At 45.5% G+C, this 15,907-nt stretch overlaps 1 protein-coding gene across 8 annotated transcripts in view; it reads left to right on the top strand.

The window, feature by feature from the left end:
- Positions 1-277: 277 nt before the first annotated feature.
- WDR59 (WD repeat domain 59) overlaps positions 278-15,907 on the top strand; it is a 50,857-nt gene continuing 35,227 nt past the window's right edge. For 2 of the 8 annotated variants that reach the window (XM_061375844.1, XM_061375845.1), the window contains exons 1-8: positions 278-406; positions 4,229-4,278; positions 6,270-6,405; positions 10,087-10,172; positions 10,884-10,964; positions 12,835-12,872; positions 14,808-14,896; positions 15,544-15,660. In XM_061375844.1, coding sequence (XP_061231828.1) covers positions 353-406; positions 4,229-4,278; positions 6,270-6,405; positions 10,087-10,172; positions 10,884-10,964; positions 12,835-12,872; positions 14,808-14,896; positions 15,544-15,660 — 651 coding nt within the window. In that variant the 5' untranslated portion in view covers positions 278-352. Of the gene's footprint in view, positions 407-2,192; positions 2,473-4,228; positions 4,279-6,269; positions 6,406-10,086; positions 10,173-10,883; positions 10,965-12,834; positions 12,873-14,807; positions 14,897-15,543; positions 15,661-15,907 lie in introns of those variants that run through there. The other 6 variants (XR_009728844.1, XM_061375838.1, XM_061375840.1 and 3 more) reach the window with 6 other exon arrangements.

Below are 15,907 nucleotides of genomic sequence, written 5' to 3'. Positions count from 1 at the left end.
CACCGCGCTTCGGCTGCTGCCCACGAAGCAGAGCCCTCAACCCCACTGGCCTGCAGCGGGACCGTAACCACGCGGACGACGCCGCAGCTAGGCGCTCCGGGGAGGCCAGGCCGCGCTAGGGCCGCACCCGCCTTGAGACCGCGCCGGTCGCGGGAGACCCGCTGTCCCCGGTACACCGGACCTGAGCCACGACCGGGGGCGCCGGGGTGTGTATGTGTGTGTGTGTGTGTGTGTGTGTGTGTGTGTGTGTGTGTGTGTGAGTGAGGACTACGTTTCCCGTCATTCCCCGCGTGGCGCCCAGCTCTGCTCAGGCGCGCTACTGCCCGCCCCGCTCGTGCTGGGGCGGCCCAAGATGGCGGCGCGCTGGAGCAGCGAGAATGTGGTGGTGGAGTTCCGCGACGCCCAGGTCGGGGGGGCCGCCGCCGCCGGGGGTTGCTGCTCGGACCGGCTGCTGCTCGGACCGGCCCTTGTGGGGCTGACCCGGGCGCGCCTGGTCATTCCTGTGAGGAGCGGGGAGGGGGTTCTGGCCTAGACGGGCTCGGCCTTCCCACTGGGCCTTTGGCCGGCTGTAGGCGGACGGGACTGAGCCAGTCTCGGAGCTGTTTGCGCGGAGATAATGCCTTGATTCATGAGGCACTTTATTTCTAATCTTATTTAGATTTTTTTTCTTTAGTGTAATGTCAGGCCCAATAGAACATATTGCCACTTCCCACACATCTTTTCACATTTTTCGTTTGAGACCTTTATAGTTCCTTTCTAATTTGAAACTGTTGGGTGATGCTTGATTAGGTAGAAAAGTGGTTTATATTTTCTTGTAAATAGTAAAACGGTCAGCTTTTGGTTTTGAAGTTGCTGGCTACAAGGGAGCTTTCCTCAGAAGTGTGGGGGTTTTTAGGGTGACAGTCGCTTAGCACGGCTGGATATGGTGGGTAAACTATGATCAACTTATGCAGGAAGTCCAGAAAGATTAGCAAACATAGGTATGCAAACTGTCATTTTCTAGTTTCGCGTGCTGGGGCGACATCAGCTCTGCATTCACCATTGCAAGTAAGGGTATTGAATCCTCTTGTGCTACATCCAGCCTGTTCTCTAAGTTCAGAAAGCCTTTTGCTTTTATACTGCAAAAGCTTTGTATCAGGTTTGTTTTCCTCTCCTAAGAAACGTTAAAGCAGTTTTGTCTGTTGTTGAAGATTTGCTCTTGGAAAACACGTATGTCTTCTTAGATCACAGATTCGGATTGCATCCAGCCCAGGAGATACGTGGCCCAATTTGATTGCTTATTCATAATGACTGGTGTATGAAGGGGAGAACACAAGTGTTTCCATCCTCTTCCGCAGCAGTTCATTTCATTCCTGCTGTTGTGCAGGCATATACCTTAATAAAGAGGTTAACCACAGGTATTTTGGTCCCTTTGGCTCACTGTGGTGTGATCTGTCTAGAGCTGTTCTGACCTGCCTGCTCTCTCATACAAAACCAGAGAGCTGCAGTGGCTGCTATGCTGCTGCATCAAGCTAAATTCATTTGTGTTTGTCCTTGAGATTTTCTTCGGAGTCTGCACAAACATTTTTTGCAGATGGGAAACTTGAGCTTGAGAAATACCTTGAAATACCTTGGCCATGTCATCCTGTACCGGGCTTGGGCTCTGCCTATAGGCCACACTGTCTCCAAAATCCCTTCCCCAAATCCAACGTAAATGGTAGCGAGAGTCAAAGGAGTGGGCAGTGGTTACATTTATAGCCCGTATGTGTCTGCAAGCACAGCAGTTGTCTTTTCACATGACACACTCTGGCATGATGAACAAACTAAAGGACCTAACCTGTTAACACTTCAGAAAATCTCTGCGTAATATGGGGCCTTTACTGCCTATAAGTGTCATCTTGCTGGACAAGCTGACGGGGTGGCAGTCTCTGTGCTCTTCTGATTTAGATGTGACCCACAGGCTCTTGTCAGGCTGCCTGTACTACCAACAGGAGGCTAAAGCTCACCATGTCTAACAGTGATGACATAGTACCGTATGTAGCAACTCAGTGTGTAGGTAGCCAGTTAGGTATGCTAAGAATTTGTACTTCTTGAAAAGCCGTATAGCCTTGGCAGATTGAGTTGGTCTGTTGCCTTTTGGTGGGAGAGAATGAAGCTAGGTTCAGAAGTAACCGAAGTTCAGACATGAAAGGGCGTTTTTCCTGGCTTAGCAGAAGTCAAGTGACATTTGAAGCCTAAGGAGATGCTGCCTGGGCTGTGGGCTCAGGGCTGGTTGTCAAATGTGCAGTACTCCTACTGTGCTTATTCACGTAATTGTTACTCATAAACAGCAATTCTAGCTATCCTGATGTTTTGGGATAAAAACTGCTTTCAGGTCAGTTTGTTCAGTTTCAGTTCCCTGCTTCTGGAACTTTATGCTGTGAAGACTGACATAGCAATCAGCCAAGCACATTACATGGCAGCTGTTTGGTTTGTTTTTTTTCTGTTGCTTAGGTAAGACTGTAGTATTGTAGACAACTGTTTGTTGCCATAAAATTCATTTGTGACTTGCCAGAGTAGCAGCCTGACACATGAAGCTTTTTACTTCATTCTGATTGTTCATTGCATTTTATGATGTTTGGTGCTTGGAAAAACAGTTCACCAATGTTCATTATTAAAAATTTGTAAGGGTTTATGATATCCTGATGCCAACATGAGGGAAAATAAACTTTGTATATGAAATTATCATGTTAAATTGATGTTTGTCTTCTGTCTTGAGGAAAGGTAGCCACAGCTGCATGGAGTATGAGAAAGTTCTGGTTCCAGTAATGGCTTTAGCGATCCTCATTATGATTCCTCAGAAGTGTGTTTGGAGAAAGTTCTTCCTCCTGCTTGCCTTTTTTTAAATAAATTTAAGAACCCACTTTGTTTTGCAAGGTGCTGTGAAATGTAGGGAGCTGGAATTATTTATTTACCAAGCTGATTTTAAAACCAGCTGCTTCTTTACAGCATTATTTTAGGTCTAGGAGAACCTTGCCAGAAGACTGGATTTGTTACCTAAAAAAAAAAACAACAGTGAAGGCAGGCCGTTCCTGGAACAGCAAAAGCGGCTTGACTGGGCATAGGTGTGAGTCTGGGGTTAACTGCATACTCGTGCTGAAACTCTGCAGGCATTTGAAGCTCTTTGCCATGTGGACTCCTGGTCTCTAGCAAAGAATGAGCCCATGAAGCTGTTTTTCCCTTAGTTTGGGTCCTTGGAATTAGGGGATGGAACCCTGGTTGAAAAAAACAGGTTTTTGTAATGGTTATTCTGTCTCATGTGATGGAATTCCAATGGGATTGCCATTTTGTCTCCTTTATAAGCAGTAGCTGTGGGACATCTTGTCTTGATATATCCACACTGAGAGTACTTAGCAGAATCCTGAACAGTAACAGGGACATCCTGAGCCTTCATAAGAGGAAGCTTTGAAGATGATAGCAGTCAGTTTGAAGAATATGGGGCATAGTCTGATTTTTGTACTGTGAACACTAAAAACTGCGTTGAAGTCATATCTGTACTTATGGGCTGAACTGTTTGGCTTTCCAAGTAAGTTTCCTTTATTCTGTTGGGAATTAAATGAGGTGATCATCCCATTCCATTCTGAACAAAAAGATGGGAGACAAAAGGTCAAGCGCTCTGTTCTTTTTTTCTTATAGCATTTAAGTTATCTCTTGGCTTTCTTTACAAGCAATGCCAAATTAAATTCTGATGCTTCTTAGCCATCTCTCATTTTTGGAGACCAGCCGTATACAAATGATTGCATTCTGTCTCCCAGAACATACATAATTAAATCTGGCCCTACAATGTAAGAGGGGGAGACTGAAAAAGCTTCTGAGCAGGAGCAGAGGCTGATTAATACGGATTATTAGAGACTGCTGATTGAAAGGCTGCAGCTGTGATTGCCCTAGTGGAGAGAAGGGAGCAAGGTCTCAGTACTTGTAGTGGGGTCTGGCAGGTCTTGTCTTCAGTTTACTCTAACAAAGATGTTTTCTGTGTGTGCCGTCCTACGTCCCAAAATCAGCTGCTACACCCCATCGCCCTCTGTGCTTCTTTAAGGGGACGTTACTTCTACCATGCTTGACTGATACCAGCCTTTACTCTTACCAGAGCAGTCTGTACCTTGATGATGAGCTGGCAGGATTTCCTGAGCTCCTCCTCAAAGCTGTGTGTCTGGCTGAAAAGCTGGCCTGACAGGTATAATTTAGTTTTGTTCTCTTGTTTCTTCAACAGGCGACTGCGATGTCAGTGGATTGCCTGGGACAGCATGCAGTGCTCTCAGGGTGAGTGTGACAGTCCCCTTTAGAACCGTATGACAGCCATTTCCACAAGCCAAATTGGCAGCCTTCAGGTTGGCCTCAGGTGAAGGGCTTACGTATTGTTTCAGAAAGGTGTAGCTGAATTCTGTTTATGGCTTGAGGAAAAGAATTCTGGGTTACATTTGCAACGGGATACAGAGTGGAAAGCCAGAAATAGCATCACAATAAAATACTTTCCTGGCTTTCTTCATATGTGCTTTCCCAAATCCACCTGTAGAAGGTGTAGCATCATGAACTACTGTTTGGATTCTGCTTGAAATACAGATTAAATAATTTCCTCAAGACAAAATTTGCTGCAAATATTCTTATGGTATACTGGGGCACGAGAGCCAAGCTCTCTGACCTGCTCCTCTGCTGGTTCAGTGGCGGATGATACTCAACAAGAGCAGTAGGTGCCAAGCTGCCAGAGCTCCTGAGAGAGCTTGGCATTACGTAGACACCCCCAGGGCAAGTTTTTAACCAGCTCAGCAATTGCCTGCCCTGCTGCCGCCTTTCAGTGCCAACAGCTATTCCTGTCCCACTGTCAATGACACAATTACCACACCAATTAGGATATTCACTTCAAATTCAGATTGCATGGGTGCAGCTGACCTTTGGTCAGCCATAGAGGAAACAGATCCTTTAGTGCAGCTCAGGGGCCTGCTTTCTTCCATGTAAACCCTTAGCCCAGCAGCCCTGTGCAGGAATAACCAGCTCAGCAGCTGGCTTGGGTCTAACTTGATACTCCTTCCTCCTTACACTTGTCCAGTTTCACAGCTTGCTTATTTAGGCCAACACAAGTTGGGGACAGCCTGTTTGCAATTCAGCATCCACCCTCTACATTCCAAGTTTCTCTTGCATGCTCAGCAGTCCTTGAGGATTTGTCTCCTTTATTTTAAAGCTGTGTGAGAGCCTAAGAAGGTTCAACGTCTTTGGTTTTTGGAGTAGGGAGGAGCCCTGAGGACTTTTGGTCTGGAAAGGCAGCAGATAATGTTATGTTCCTTCTCTTAAGAGGATTCACAGTGCTCAGAGCAGCTATATGCTTGCAATGCAGCTGACGTGTGATGTGTGGTTAATTATATATGGTTCAATATGTTTTGGTGCTGGTTTTCCATTAGAGTTCAGCTGGCTCACAATTACTTGTGGCCACTTTATCTTGCTTGTAAGATGAATCACACTGTGGGAGGAATGGTACCTTTCCTAGTTTTGTGGAGAGTTTGCCACATCCAGCAGGTTGTATGAACTCAGGTTTAGCATCCTGCAAACATATCTCTGCTGCAGATAGGGTAAGCTCAGGTAAGTAATGTAACCAGATCCATGCAGTATTGTGTCCATGCCTGTTTGTAAGCTGCTGCAGCTGAGCTAGCTGCAGGTGCAGGTGTACTGTCTGCAGAATCAAGCCCCACAAGCAGTGTGGTGTGGAAAGATGCAGCCACGCAGAATCACAGAATCTCAAGGGTTGGAAGGGACCTCAAGGGATCATCTAGTCCAACCCCCCTGCAAAAGCAGGGTAACCTAGAGTACCATTTGATGTTTGTCAGGGCTTCTTAACTCCTGCTCAAAGCAATCTCTTCAAACTGAAGCTGGCTCCTGTGAAGCTATTCCGTTGTGCTCCCGCCCTGCGCCACCTCGCCTCTGCTGCTGCAGCTTTAGGCCATCAAAGCATGTTTGGTGTGCTTACACCATTTCTCAGTGCTTCATTTTGTATCCTGGTTATCTGGGGCTTTCTGTGGTCAGAGCTACCCATTACATTTGCAGATCCTTTGTAATTTCGGTGTGTCTTTCTGAGTTTTTTTCAGTGTAGCCCTTTCTGAAGTATGTGGTCAAATGTAGCACTCAGGAAGAGTCTTCATCTGTCTTGTGAAAGGCTTCTCTTCTTCAGTGTTCTAGGCACAAAGCTGTGAGCTCCGTGTGAGCTTGGGGTTTTGAGATCAGTCCTGTGTGATATAGCCCCTTTGTGTCTGTGTGTCTTGCAGCCGCCGTTTCCTCTACATAGTCAATCTGGACGCACCAAACGAGGGGCATCGAAAGATCTCGCGACAGAGCAAGTGGGACATAGGGGCAGTGCAATGGAACCCGCATGACAGCTATGCGTACTACTTTGCAGCTTCAGTAAGTTCCCTCGTTTAAGAGCTGTAAGTTACCATCTTCCCCTGTCTTTCATGGGTGGACTTCTGCAGGGTTGGAAGGCTGTATGGAGTTCACACACGTGTGCTTTTGCAAGTTGCATTGCAAGATCAAGGCCTCACTGATCTACTGTCAGCGAGCTGTTTGACTTGATGGCTCTCAGTTATTGGTCAGTCAGTGTTGCATCTAGTTTTGCTTGCTTGTCTATTATAAAAACACCTTCCCAAATAAATTTGGCATTCAAATGGTCCTTTTCTGGAAGGAAAAGGGGATGCACTTTCTTTCTAACTTCCATTGTGTATGAGATTTATAGAATTTCTTACTCTATGGTGTTTTCTTTTCACCTTCCTGGTGGGATGTGGTGCACCACACAGTCTGTAAATAGCACAAGTCAATATTCGCTCACCATTGTAACAGTCTTGGTTTGCAGATGGGCAGGGACCAAGCCAGCAAAGAGTTCTTACTCAGTGTGTGGAGAAATAGACTGACCTGAAGAAGCAGTAGTGGCCATGTGAGACTTCAGAGCGTTTAGCTCTGATCTTTGCTCGGTCTATCATGCTCTGTACATAGTTCACTCAGAGCCCTGATCTTCTGCTAATGGCAGCCTTGGCCATCAACCACAGCACTGCAGCAACCAGCACTGGCCAGACACAGACTGTTCTCATGGTGAGGTGCCTTTGCTGCCATGTTGCATCTGCTTTTATAGCCCGAGAGCCCTCGAATAGCTGGGAATAGAGAGGTTTCAGCTATTTTTCTTGAGAAAATGCTTAGCAGAAGGTGGTTTTCTGGGATTTTTTTCATTTTTCTCCTTGGACTGTCACTTAACTTTTGGCTCTTACTTACAACTTGAGATTAAAGACAGTCTTGAAAATGGACCAGTGTTGTCAGTTAGGAGCCTTTGTTTGCTGTCTGAATTGCCCAGCCTGTCTCCTCCCAGCTCTGGCAGTACTGACTAGTATCTTAAAGGTGCCTTCAGCAGCTGTCTGCTTCTCAGTAGAGAGTTAGTAAAACTTGCAAAAAGGTGCCCTTCAGTGCCACTGCTGCATACAGTCTATGAAAATCAGAACAAAGTAATGAAATGTGCTATGCAGCCCATGAGCAGAGCAGGAAAGCTTCTTTTCAAACACACTCTGAAGGCAATATCGAGAGATTGGTTAATACTGATTTGAGCAGCACCCTGCTGTAAACCGGGGCTGTGCCCATCTCACACTCTTGTCTTGTTCTGCCCTGAGCAAACACAGGAGCCCCTCTCTTTACAGACTGAAACTAGGTGTAGGTGGCATCAAACCTTGCTGCTCCTGTTTATAAATGAAGATGGCAGTATTCAAGTCCAGGTTGGATGGGGCTTAGAGCAACCTGGTCTAGTGGAAGGTGTCCCTGCCTGTGGCAGGGGGTTGGAACTGCATGACCTCAATGTCACTTGCAACCCAAACTATTCTGTGATTCTGATTCTCTACTAAGATGCTCTGGTCATTTAGAGGTACTTGCTGACATACAAGAGGTGAGCAATACCCAATTGTAGAATCAACTAGGTTGGAAAAGACCTTTAAGATCATCAAGTCCAGCCATTACCCCAGGAAAGGGTGAGATCAGGCAGCTTCTCTCTTTTGAGTCAGAAACACCTCCTTTCCATCCATCCTATAGTTGGCTGGCATTTTGGTGCTGCTGTGTTGCAGCCCCGTCCTAGGGTTAGTAAATTCTAATAGCCTAAATTCTATTAGCCTGTCTTGTTTAGAAGTGGAAAACAGGCTTACACCACATGCTCAGGTCTGTGTGTCCCAGGTCAAGTTTAGAAGCAGTGTGGATGTGTTTGAGGGCCATACCTCAGGGGGGCGAATGTGCATTGGGAAGACTAAATCAGCTTGGATTCAGCACTGTGAAGATGTGATTTGCTGGCTGTCATTCCGCCATCAGTCTGCTGTTGAGTTTGTCGTATGTTTAAGTATACCATGCAGGTGTTGTGGACAGCCCTGAGGGTCCTATCCCTCTGCTGTGGGTATCGTTGAGGTTGGAAAGGGAGAGTAAAAGGGGGTGTTCTCTCTGCCAACAGTTTCATCCGGTCTGCAGTGCCGTTAGTTGGAAGTGGTGCAGGCAGAGGGGAAGTCTGTCCATGTGTTTGGATAACGACTTACTTTTTTAGCTTCTTTCCAGAAGAGCTGAAACACATCCTCTTGCTGTGCTTGACTGTGTCTGCCCTTTGGCATGAGCACATTTCTGAGGACTCCTAAGCTGTTGTTTCAAGAAATGCTGTTGTTTTCAATCCTAAATCCTTGTTACTTCTTTTGTGTGGTCACAAATGCTTTAACAAGAGGGTGATGAAATTGTTGGAAGTGCACACTGATACTTACATGAGCAGAACATATTCTAGAGAATGCTGCTGATGCAGGGAGCTGTCATTTCACCACACCTGGTGCTAGGGACAGCACTTCCCATTTGAGATGCCCTACTAAAAGTCTGATGACCTGGTAATCATTTGTCTTGTAGCACCAATTCTGGAGTCCTGGATAAATCCTGTTGGGTAATTTCACTCTACCCCTTAAATCCTTCTGTCAATGAGAAACATGCAAGGAGTTTTCCTTGCCCGAAGCTCTTGTAAGTTATTAGAGAAATGCCATATATTATTGCTGAGTTGGAAGGAGACCTTCCATTTTGGGGAAAGCTGTAGTGTCTTATCTATCTGCAAGTTCCAATTAATAAGAAGCAGTTTTGGGGTAGAAGAATAAAACACCACCACCACAAAACTGCAGCAAAAACTGTAAGTATCTTCTCTATTATCTTTTCCCTCATCTACCTGTAAATCTGAAAACAAGGGGCTAATGAAGATCAGGGGGTTGATGATGTTATTTAAGTTTTTGCAGAATCAGTATGATTTTCCAGTTGTGGCCTAAGATCCACTGTGCTTGGTGCTGTGTATGCACCCAAAAAGGCAGTTCCTGCCCCAGAAAGACTGGAGTCTACCCGGGCTGAGGTGGACCTTGGTTGAGGCAGAATATGAACTTAAAGCACAATAGCTACTTCCAAGTAACTTTTGTGTGTGGCTGCACTGAGGGAGGATTTATTCCTAGAATAAGTGAGATAGCCCTAAATATTGTTGTAATTAATTCATCTGGTTTGCTCCTGTGGTTTACAGTTAGTGGTAAGCACTTGAAAGCTTTTTTCCCTGGGCTGGCAATGGTGGAAGTGACCTTAAAGCCATTAGACTATATTGTTCGTGTTTGGCAATGGCCCTCATTATCTCAGAAGGGAATTGAGAAAGAGTTGAGGAGGACCAATTGTGATCCATCATTCCCCTCACTGAAAACTCATCTGAACAGACTGGTATGGTATTCTTCCAGAGAGAATTTATATGCCTTTTGCCTGCATTTACAGAGTGTTGTTAGGAAATAAAAGCTCTGAGAACATCATTTCATGGAAATATTTTGAACTGTGATTTTTTTTTTTCCCTTTGTTCTTGTTTGTTTCCAACTTTTAAGTGTAAGCAATTAAAGTGTAAGCTTTTGAGAGACCTCGAAGCCTGTAGTTTCATCTTTGCTCTTCTGCTTTGAGCAAGGACATTGCTAATCATGGTGTGACTCATTGGTAACTGAAGTCATTGAAAGTGAACCTGGTTCTAACAAACAGATTCCTACCTTGTTTGACTGTCTCCTTTCTTCCGTTTAATTTCAGAGCAATCAGCGTGTTGACCTGTATAAGTGGAAGGAAGGGAATGGGGAAGTTTGCACATCACTGCAAGGACACACACGTGTCATCAGGTGAGGAGCACACAAGCTATGCTGCAGACTGCTGGGTGGAAAATGATGCACCATTTCACAGAAGCTGAGTGTTTTGGTCCTCACCTTGTTCAGGTGTGCTCTGCTGTGAGCCTGTTTTTGCTTTTCTGGACTGAACTGCCTTCCCATTTGGAGGCAGTATCACCTGTGAAGCCGCTCACCCTCTCATGGCTTCCCCCAGTATATCAGCTTAGCTTCTGATAGCTCCAGTGTCATTGGCTTAGGCCACTGTCCTTGTGTGGTGGTTAAGCCCAGCTGGCAACTCAGAACCAGGCAGTTGCTCACTCACTCCCCCCATTTTTTTCCCATCCATTCCCAGAGGGATGGGGAGGAGAGTTGAAAGAATGTAAATCCCACAGGTTGAGAAGAACAGTCCAGTAACTAAGGTATAACACAAAACCACTACTGCTACCAGCAGTAATAATAATAAAGATAAGGAAAAGAACAAGCATAATTGCTTTAAGGTTCAGGGTCAGGAGCATGTTTCACAGATATTTCACTTAGAACCATTTCATTACTTCTTGGAATTTACTTAGAGAAATTATTAAGATCTTGCTTTTTACTTAGAAAATTTCAGTAGATGTTATGGAGTGGCCATGAATTTGTCAGAGAAATGGACTGGGGGCTTGTGAGAAGTTGATGCAAACTTTGTGTGCTTGCCTTTGCTGACCTGCTGTGATTTTGTGTTTGCAGTGACCTGGACTGGGCAGTGTTTGAGCCAGACCTGCTGGTCACCAGTTCTGTTGACACATATATCTACATCTGGGACATCAAGTAAGAATCAGTATGTTCCTGCAGTGCAGGGGAATCATTGCACTCCTTTCCATAGGTAGCAGCTGGCAGGGCAAAGCATGCACTGAAGGGTGCTGCTTTTCAGCTGTGCTTGCAGGGGCTTTGTCTACATCCTGTAATCTGAAAGATGACTTCTCTTCCCCTGTTTTCAAACCAGAGTCGGTGAAGGGCAGCAGACTGGTGCTCATAGTCATGCTCCTCTGTTGAAAAAATATTGACTAGCTTCATTCCCTACCCACACCATATCTTTCCTTGGGCGCTTTTCCTGGAGACTGAGGGTGTTCTATCTATTGGGGTTTCTAGCTGAGTGAATGAACACTACTTCAAGATCCTGCAGCCATTTTACACTAAATTCACTGCTTGTTGCTAGCTCTCCCTCAGTGGTGGTAAGAGTGGTAGTGGTATTTGCGAACATTTTCCTGTTTGTGCTTTCCTTTGATTCCTGGTGCTTTCTACTGTGAAATTTCTTGAAGTGAGCCATTTCAGGTTAAGGGGCATCTCCAACTATATATCCCAAACTCACCAATATTGGAATTACGTATTTTACACCTGAGAAGCAAGGAGGTGGCACTGAGGCTGCTGTGTACTTTCGCTGACTGTACAGCAATTCTTTATGACTGCTGGCAAGTCACTTGGTTCCTCTCTGCCTCCCTTGCTGAGTTGTAATAGGAAGATAATTATACAACCCCACTGTACCATGCTATCCTGAGGCTTGTTTAGCTCCTATGAAGCTCTTAGATCCTTGGTTAAATGGTGCTTGAGAATGGCAATATATTATTAATGTGTAATTAAAAGATATAGAGAGACAATAACTGTTGGTTGTGTTTTCCTGTGATACTATCTTAGTGCCAAGCAAAAAAATAGAGCTCTCTGAAGGTTTGTGTCTGCCTGTATCACTTGACCATAAATGCTTGCCTAGGCAGTCTCTGAGTAGCCTCTACATCCCACCTGTGCTGGTAAGGTCTCTGAGCTTGCTGGGATGGTGAGGTTGTGGGCCTGCTGGCCTCCAGCAAATTAAAATCCTCCTGAAATCACTGTCTTTAATGACACCCTAGAGAGGTAGCCCTGCAGTAAGGGCAGCTGGAAGTTGCCCACTTAATTTTTCATGCAAAATAACTTTGATTAGGCAGAAATTCTTAGAGGGAAGAAGTACATTCCATTCCAGAAGATGTGCTGGTTTTCAGCAAACACAAAAACCTGAAGACAATATTCCTTATTTTCACTGGCATTTTTCATGAAAGGGCAGGTAAATTCCTGAGAAGCAAATTATTGCCTTCAGCTGTGTCCAGGCTGCTAGGAGTTGTCATGGTGCCACACTGGCTTCTACCGCTGCAGAGTTTGGCCTCTAGAGTCTGCACACAGCTGGGCTTACTTTCTACTGATTTTGTTGTTATATGCTAGACATGAAGTCTTTGCTCTGGTCATTGTTCCATCTGCCTTGAATCAGGGTCTGCAAAGGTTTGAAAACACATCAGTAGCTTTTGTCAAGATTTTCCACAGCTCTCTTTCCTTTGCCTCCTGGCAAAGGCTGTCTTGTTGCTTACTGCAGAAGCACTTTGTGAGCCAGTTTTCTTGCCTGCCCAGTCATGTTCCTCTTCCCTCTAATTATCTCCTATTCCATCCTGTGTCCTAAACTGCTGTATGTGGTGGCAAGACAGGATGGCTTTTGGCCTCCAGCTGGTCACCTCTTTCTTTATTCCATTTAACCCTGGTGTATTTTGGTAACCAGAAAGCACATTAGCTCCCAGGAGACAGCAATGTAATTACTCCTGGAATAGCAAGGAGCTAAATGGGGAGGCAGGACCTTCTGGACTATGCTATTGGTACTCATATTAGCCATGTTGTGTTTCAGAGACACTAGGAAGCCTACAGTCTCGCTCTCTGCAGTTGGTAAGTATAACATGTACGTGTGATGTAGCCTATTGACTTGTGTCCCTGTTGTTATTGCTCCCTCCTGTCATGGACCAAGGCTGAACGTGGCAGAATACAGAAGTGCCACCACATGTGATCATCCCATGTAGGAGCAGAGCAGCCTGAGAGGCCCCAGCTCATAGCTCTTAGAGGAGTAAAATTCAGATTGGATGTGAAGCCCTTAGAGGTTCCCAGGCATGGAGGGTGGTGCTTGGACTGGCTGTCCTGAAATCGGTGTACAATCACATGGTATTTGTGCTTTTTAAATGTAGCTTCCTCCCTGCTTAATCCTGCTGCTGCACTGCATGTCCTGTCTGTAATATCTCCACATCCTTTTATGTTTGCTTATATCATCTGAGAAACTAAATCACACCCCAGGCAGTGCTGTTGAATGCTGCTGGCTGCCAGCCTCCCCCTTCACTTACTGAGGGGCTGGGTACATTAACCTGCTGTTTCTGCTTCCCTGGGGCACCTTCAGCATGACAGAAAGGTGCTCTCTTTGGGCTGTGCTTGCTCTGGAAAGACACTTGTGGCTATTGGCAGTGTGACTCTCCTGCCGCCTGTAATACAGCCTAGTGGCAGGTACTTTGTGTCAGTCCTCACCAGCAGTGTGTTGGAACTGGGTGAAGCACAGCTGACAAGCAAAATGTCCTTTTCCTGAGCTACTGCCCTCAGTATTAGAGCAATCCTCCCACTGTGTATGTCTTAAGCTCTGCTGTTCATTTCCCCTTGGGCTGCACATCTGCAGTGTGTCCCTCTTCCCTTGCACCCAGTAAACCCATCTCTCACAGTAATGCAAAAACCTTCCTGAATCAGAGAAAAGCAGCATTCAGTTCTGGTGCCTGGGGTGAGGTTCCATGGGTAAGCTGAGCCAGCCCGGCAGCTGGCTCTCCAGAAAGCATCCTTCCTCCCATGCTCGATTCTGTTTAGTGCTGGTCCATAGGTTAGTGTACCCTTCAGTGAATGGATTAAATCATCAATTGGCAGCCTATTTACAGATTAGTAGTAGTAGTAGTAGTAGTAGTAGTATTGTTTGTTTTCCAGTATTTTTTGATAGGATGTGAGGATGAATCTGCTCACCATGCAGCAGAAGGTGGGGAATAGCAGCAGGCTGAGCTCTGGCTTTCTTATAGACCTCACTTTTCTGATAGCTCAGAATATTTTGAAAATACTGGTGGAATAAGAGTAAACAGAATATGTATTTCTCTTACAGTATTTGAACAATCCACATCAACTGAAGCTGTGTTTTGAGTAGAAATAACTACTCATCTGCTGTTGACTGAGTCACACATGATATCCTATATAATCATATGTGGACCATTATCCAGTTTCTTTACAAAGCTATTGATGTATTTGACTTTGTTGTGTATTTTGACAATTGAGCCTTCCTTCCACCCAGTGAGCCTTACCTCCGGCTGGCCAGACACAATGTGCACCTGCCTTCTACACCTGTCTTTTAATAATAAGCCAGTAACACTGGTTCATTGTATAGCATCAGATAGCAGAGAGGATGTTGGGGAGACAAACTGGTCAATCTGTGAGCACTTGGAAGTAACTTGAATGAAAACAAAGGATTTGGGAGGGGAGCGGGAAACCTGCAGTTCTTATCTGGAAGAAGTTGCTCCATCTGAGTTAACGGACGGGAATATTCTAACTGGGGACAGCCTGTGACTAGAAGCTGCAGTGTAGATCTCTAGGCATGTAACTGGATCTGTCTTGTTTTGGACACAAACACTATGCTGAGGAATTGGGAGTTAATAATTTTCATGCCATCCTTCATGCAGGCTTCTGGGATATCCTTCCTCTGAACTTCTTTTCCTGTGCTAAGAAGAGCAGCTCTAAGCCCAGGTCAAGGGTCTGCTGTGCCATTTACTTTATAACTGCTTGTTTTGACCTGCTGTGTTTGTGCTGCAGCTGGTGCTTCCCAGGTGAAATGGAACAAGAAAAATGCCAACTGTTTAGCAACAAGCCATGATGGGGATGTCCGAATATGGGACAAAAGGGTAAGCTGGGGGGGAGGGTTTGGGCAGTCTGTGCATATTCATAGAATCCCCGGTTTGGGTTGGAAGGGACCTTAAAGCTCATCCGGTTCCAACCCCCTGCCATGGGCAGGGACGCCTTCTGCTACACCAGGTTGCTCAAAGCCCTGTACAAACTGGCCTTGAACACTGCCAGGGATGGGGCAGCCACAGCTTCTCTGGGCAGCCTGTGTGAGGGCCTCAGCACCTTTAGTAAAGAATTTCTTCCTAATGTCTAATCTAATTCCACCCTTTTTCAGTTTAAAGCCATTCCCCTTGTCTTGTCCCCCCTTGTCCCCCTTCACTACACACCTTTGTAAAAAGTCCTTCTCTGGAAGAGAGCATGTAAATAACATCCTTCCCCAGAAACTATGTCTATTAACATTTTGCTTTTGTTCTCATAGCACTTCGTTGTTTTACTGAATAGAAAGTATTGTTCAGGGCTGTACTTGGTGATGGGAATTTGCCACAGCTTCCTAGGACCTTTTCTTCAACCACTTTTGCTGGACTGTTTGCCTTTCCCCAGCAGGAAGATGTTACACCTCCCTTGTTAAATTGTCTCTTTTTATGCCGAAGAACTAGTCAAAATTTCAGGAGTCCTGTGCTGAGAAGGAAAATGTCTCTCCTTGCAGAAACCCAGTACTGCAGTAGAATACTTGGCAGCTCATCTCTCTAAAATCCATGGTCTGGATTGGCATCCTGACAATGAGTATACACTGGCCACTTCAAGCCAGGATAACTCTGTCAGGGTAAGTGTTACTTTTTGGGATTCCTGCCTGGGAGATGTCAGGATGGTACAGCAGATCCACTTCTACTACTGAAGGCTTGAGGAGTGCTTGCCGTTGGCAAGATCTGTATCCTTATTTTTTGCTTTCTGACCGCCTGTGTGTATTGAGCCAGGGGTGTGCTTACACAACAGGCAGAAAAGTTACTGCAGGATGGATGCACATATGTTTGCCAGGTATCTGTGGTGATGTGGGTAGTACTGAGGCTGAA

Source organism: Neopsephotus bourkii, unplaced genomic scaffold (assembly GCF_033783945.1).
Source record: "Neopsephotus bourkii isolate Nb327-2 ecotype Australia unplaced genomic scaffold, CSIRO-AGI_Nbou_v1 NB_1678, whole genome shotgun sequence".
Taxonomy (NCBI): Eukaryota; Metazoa; Chordata; class Aves; order Psittaciformes; family Psittacidae; genus Neopsephotus; species Neopsephotus bourkii.
The sequence above is the reverse complement of the archived record's forward strand: the minus strand, read 5'-3'. Positions and strand labels throughout refer to the sequence as shown.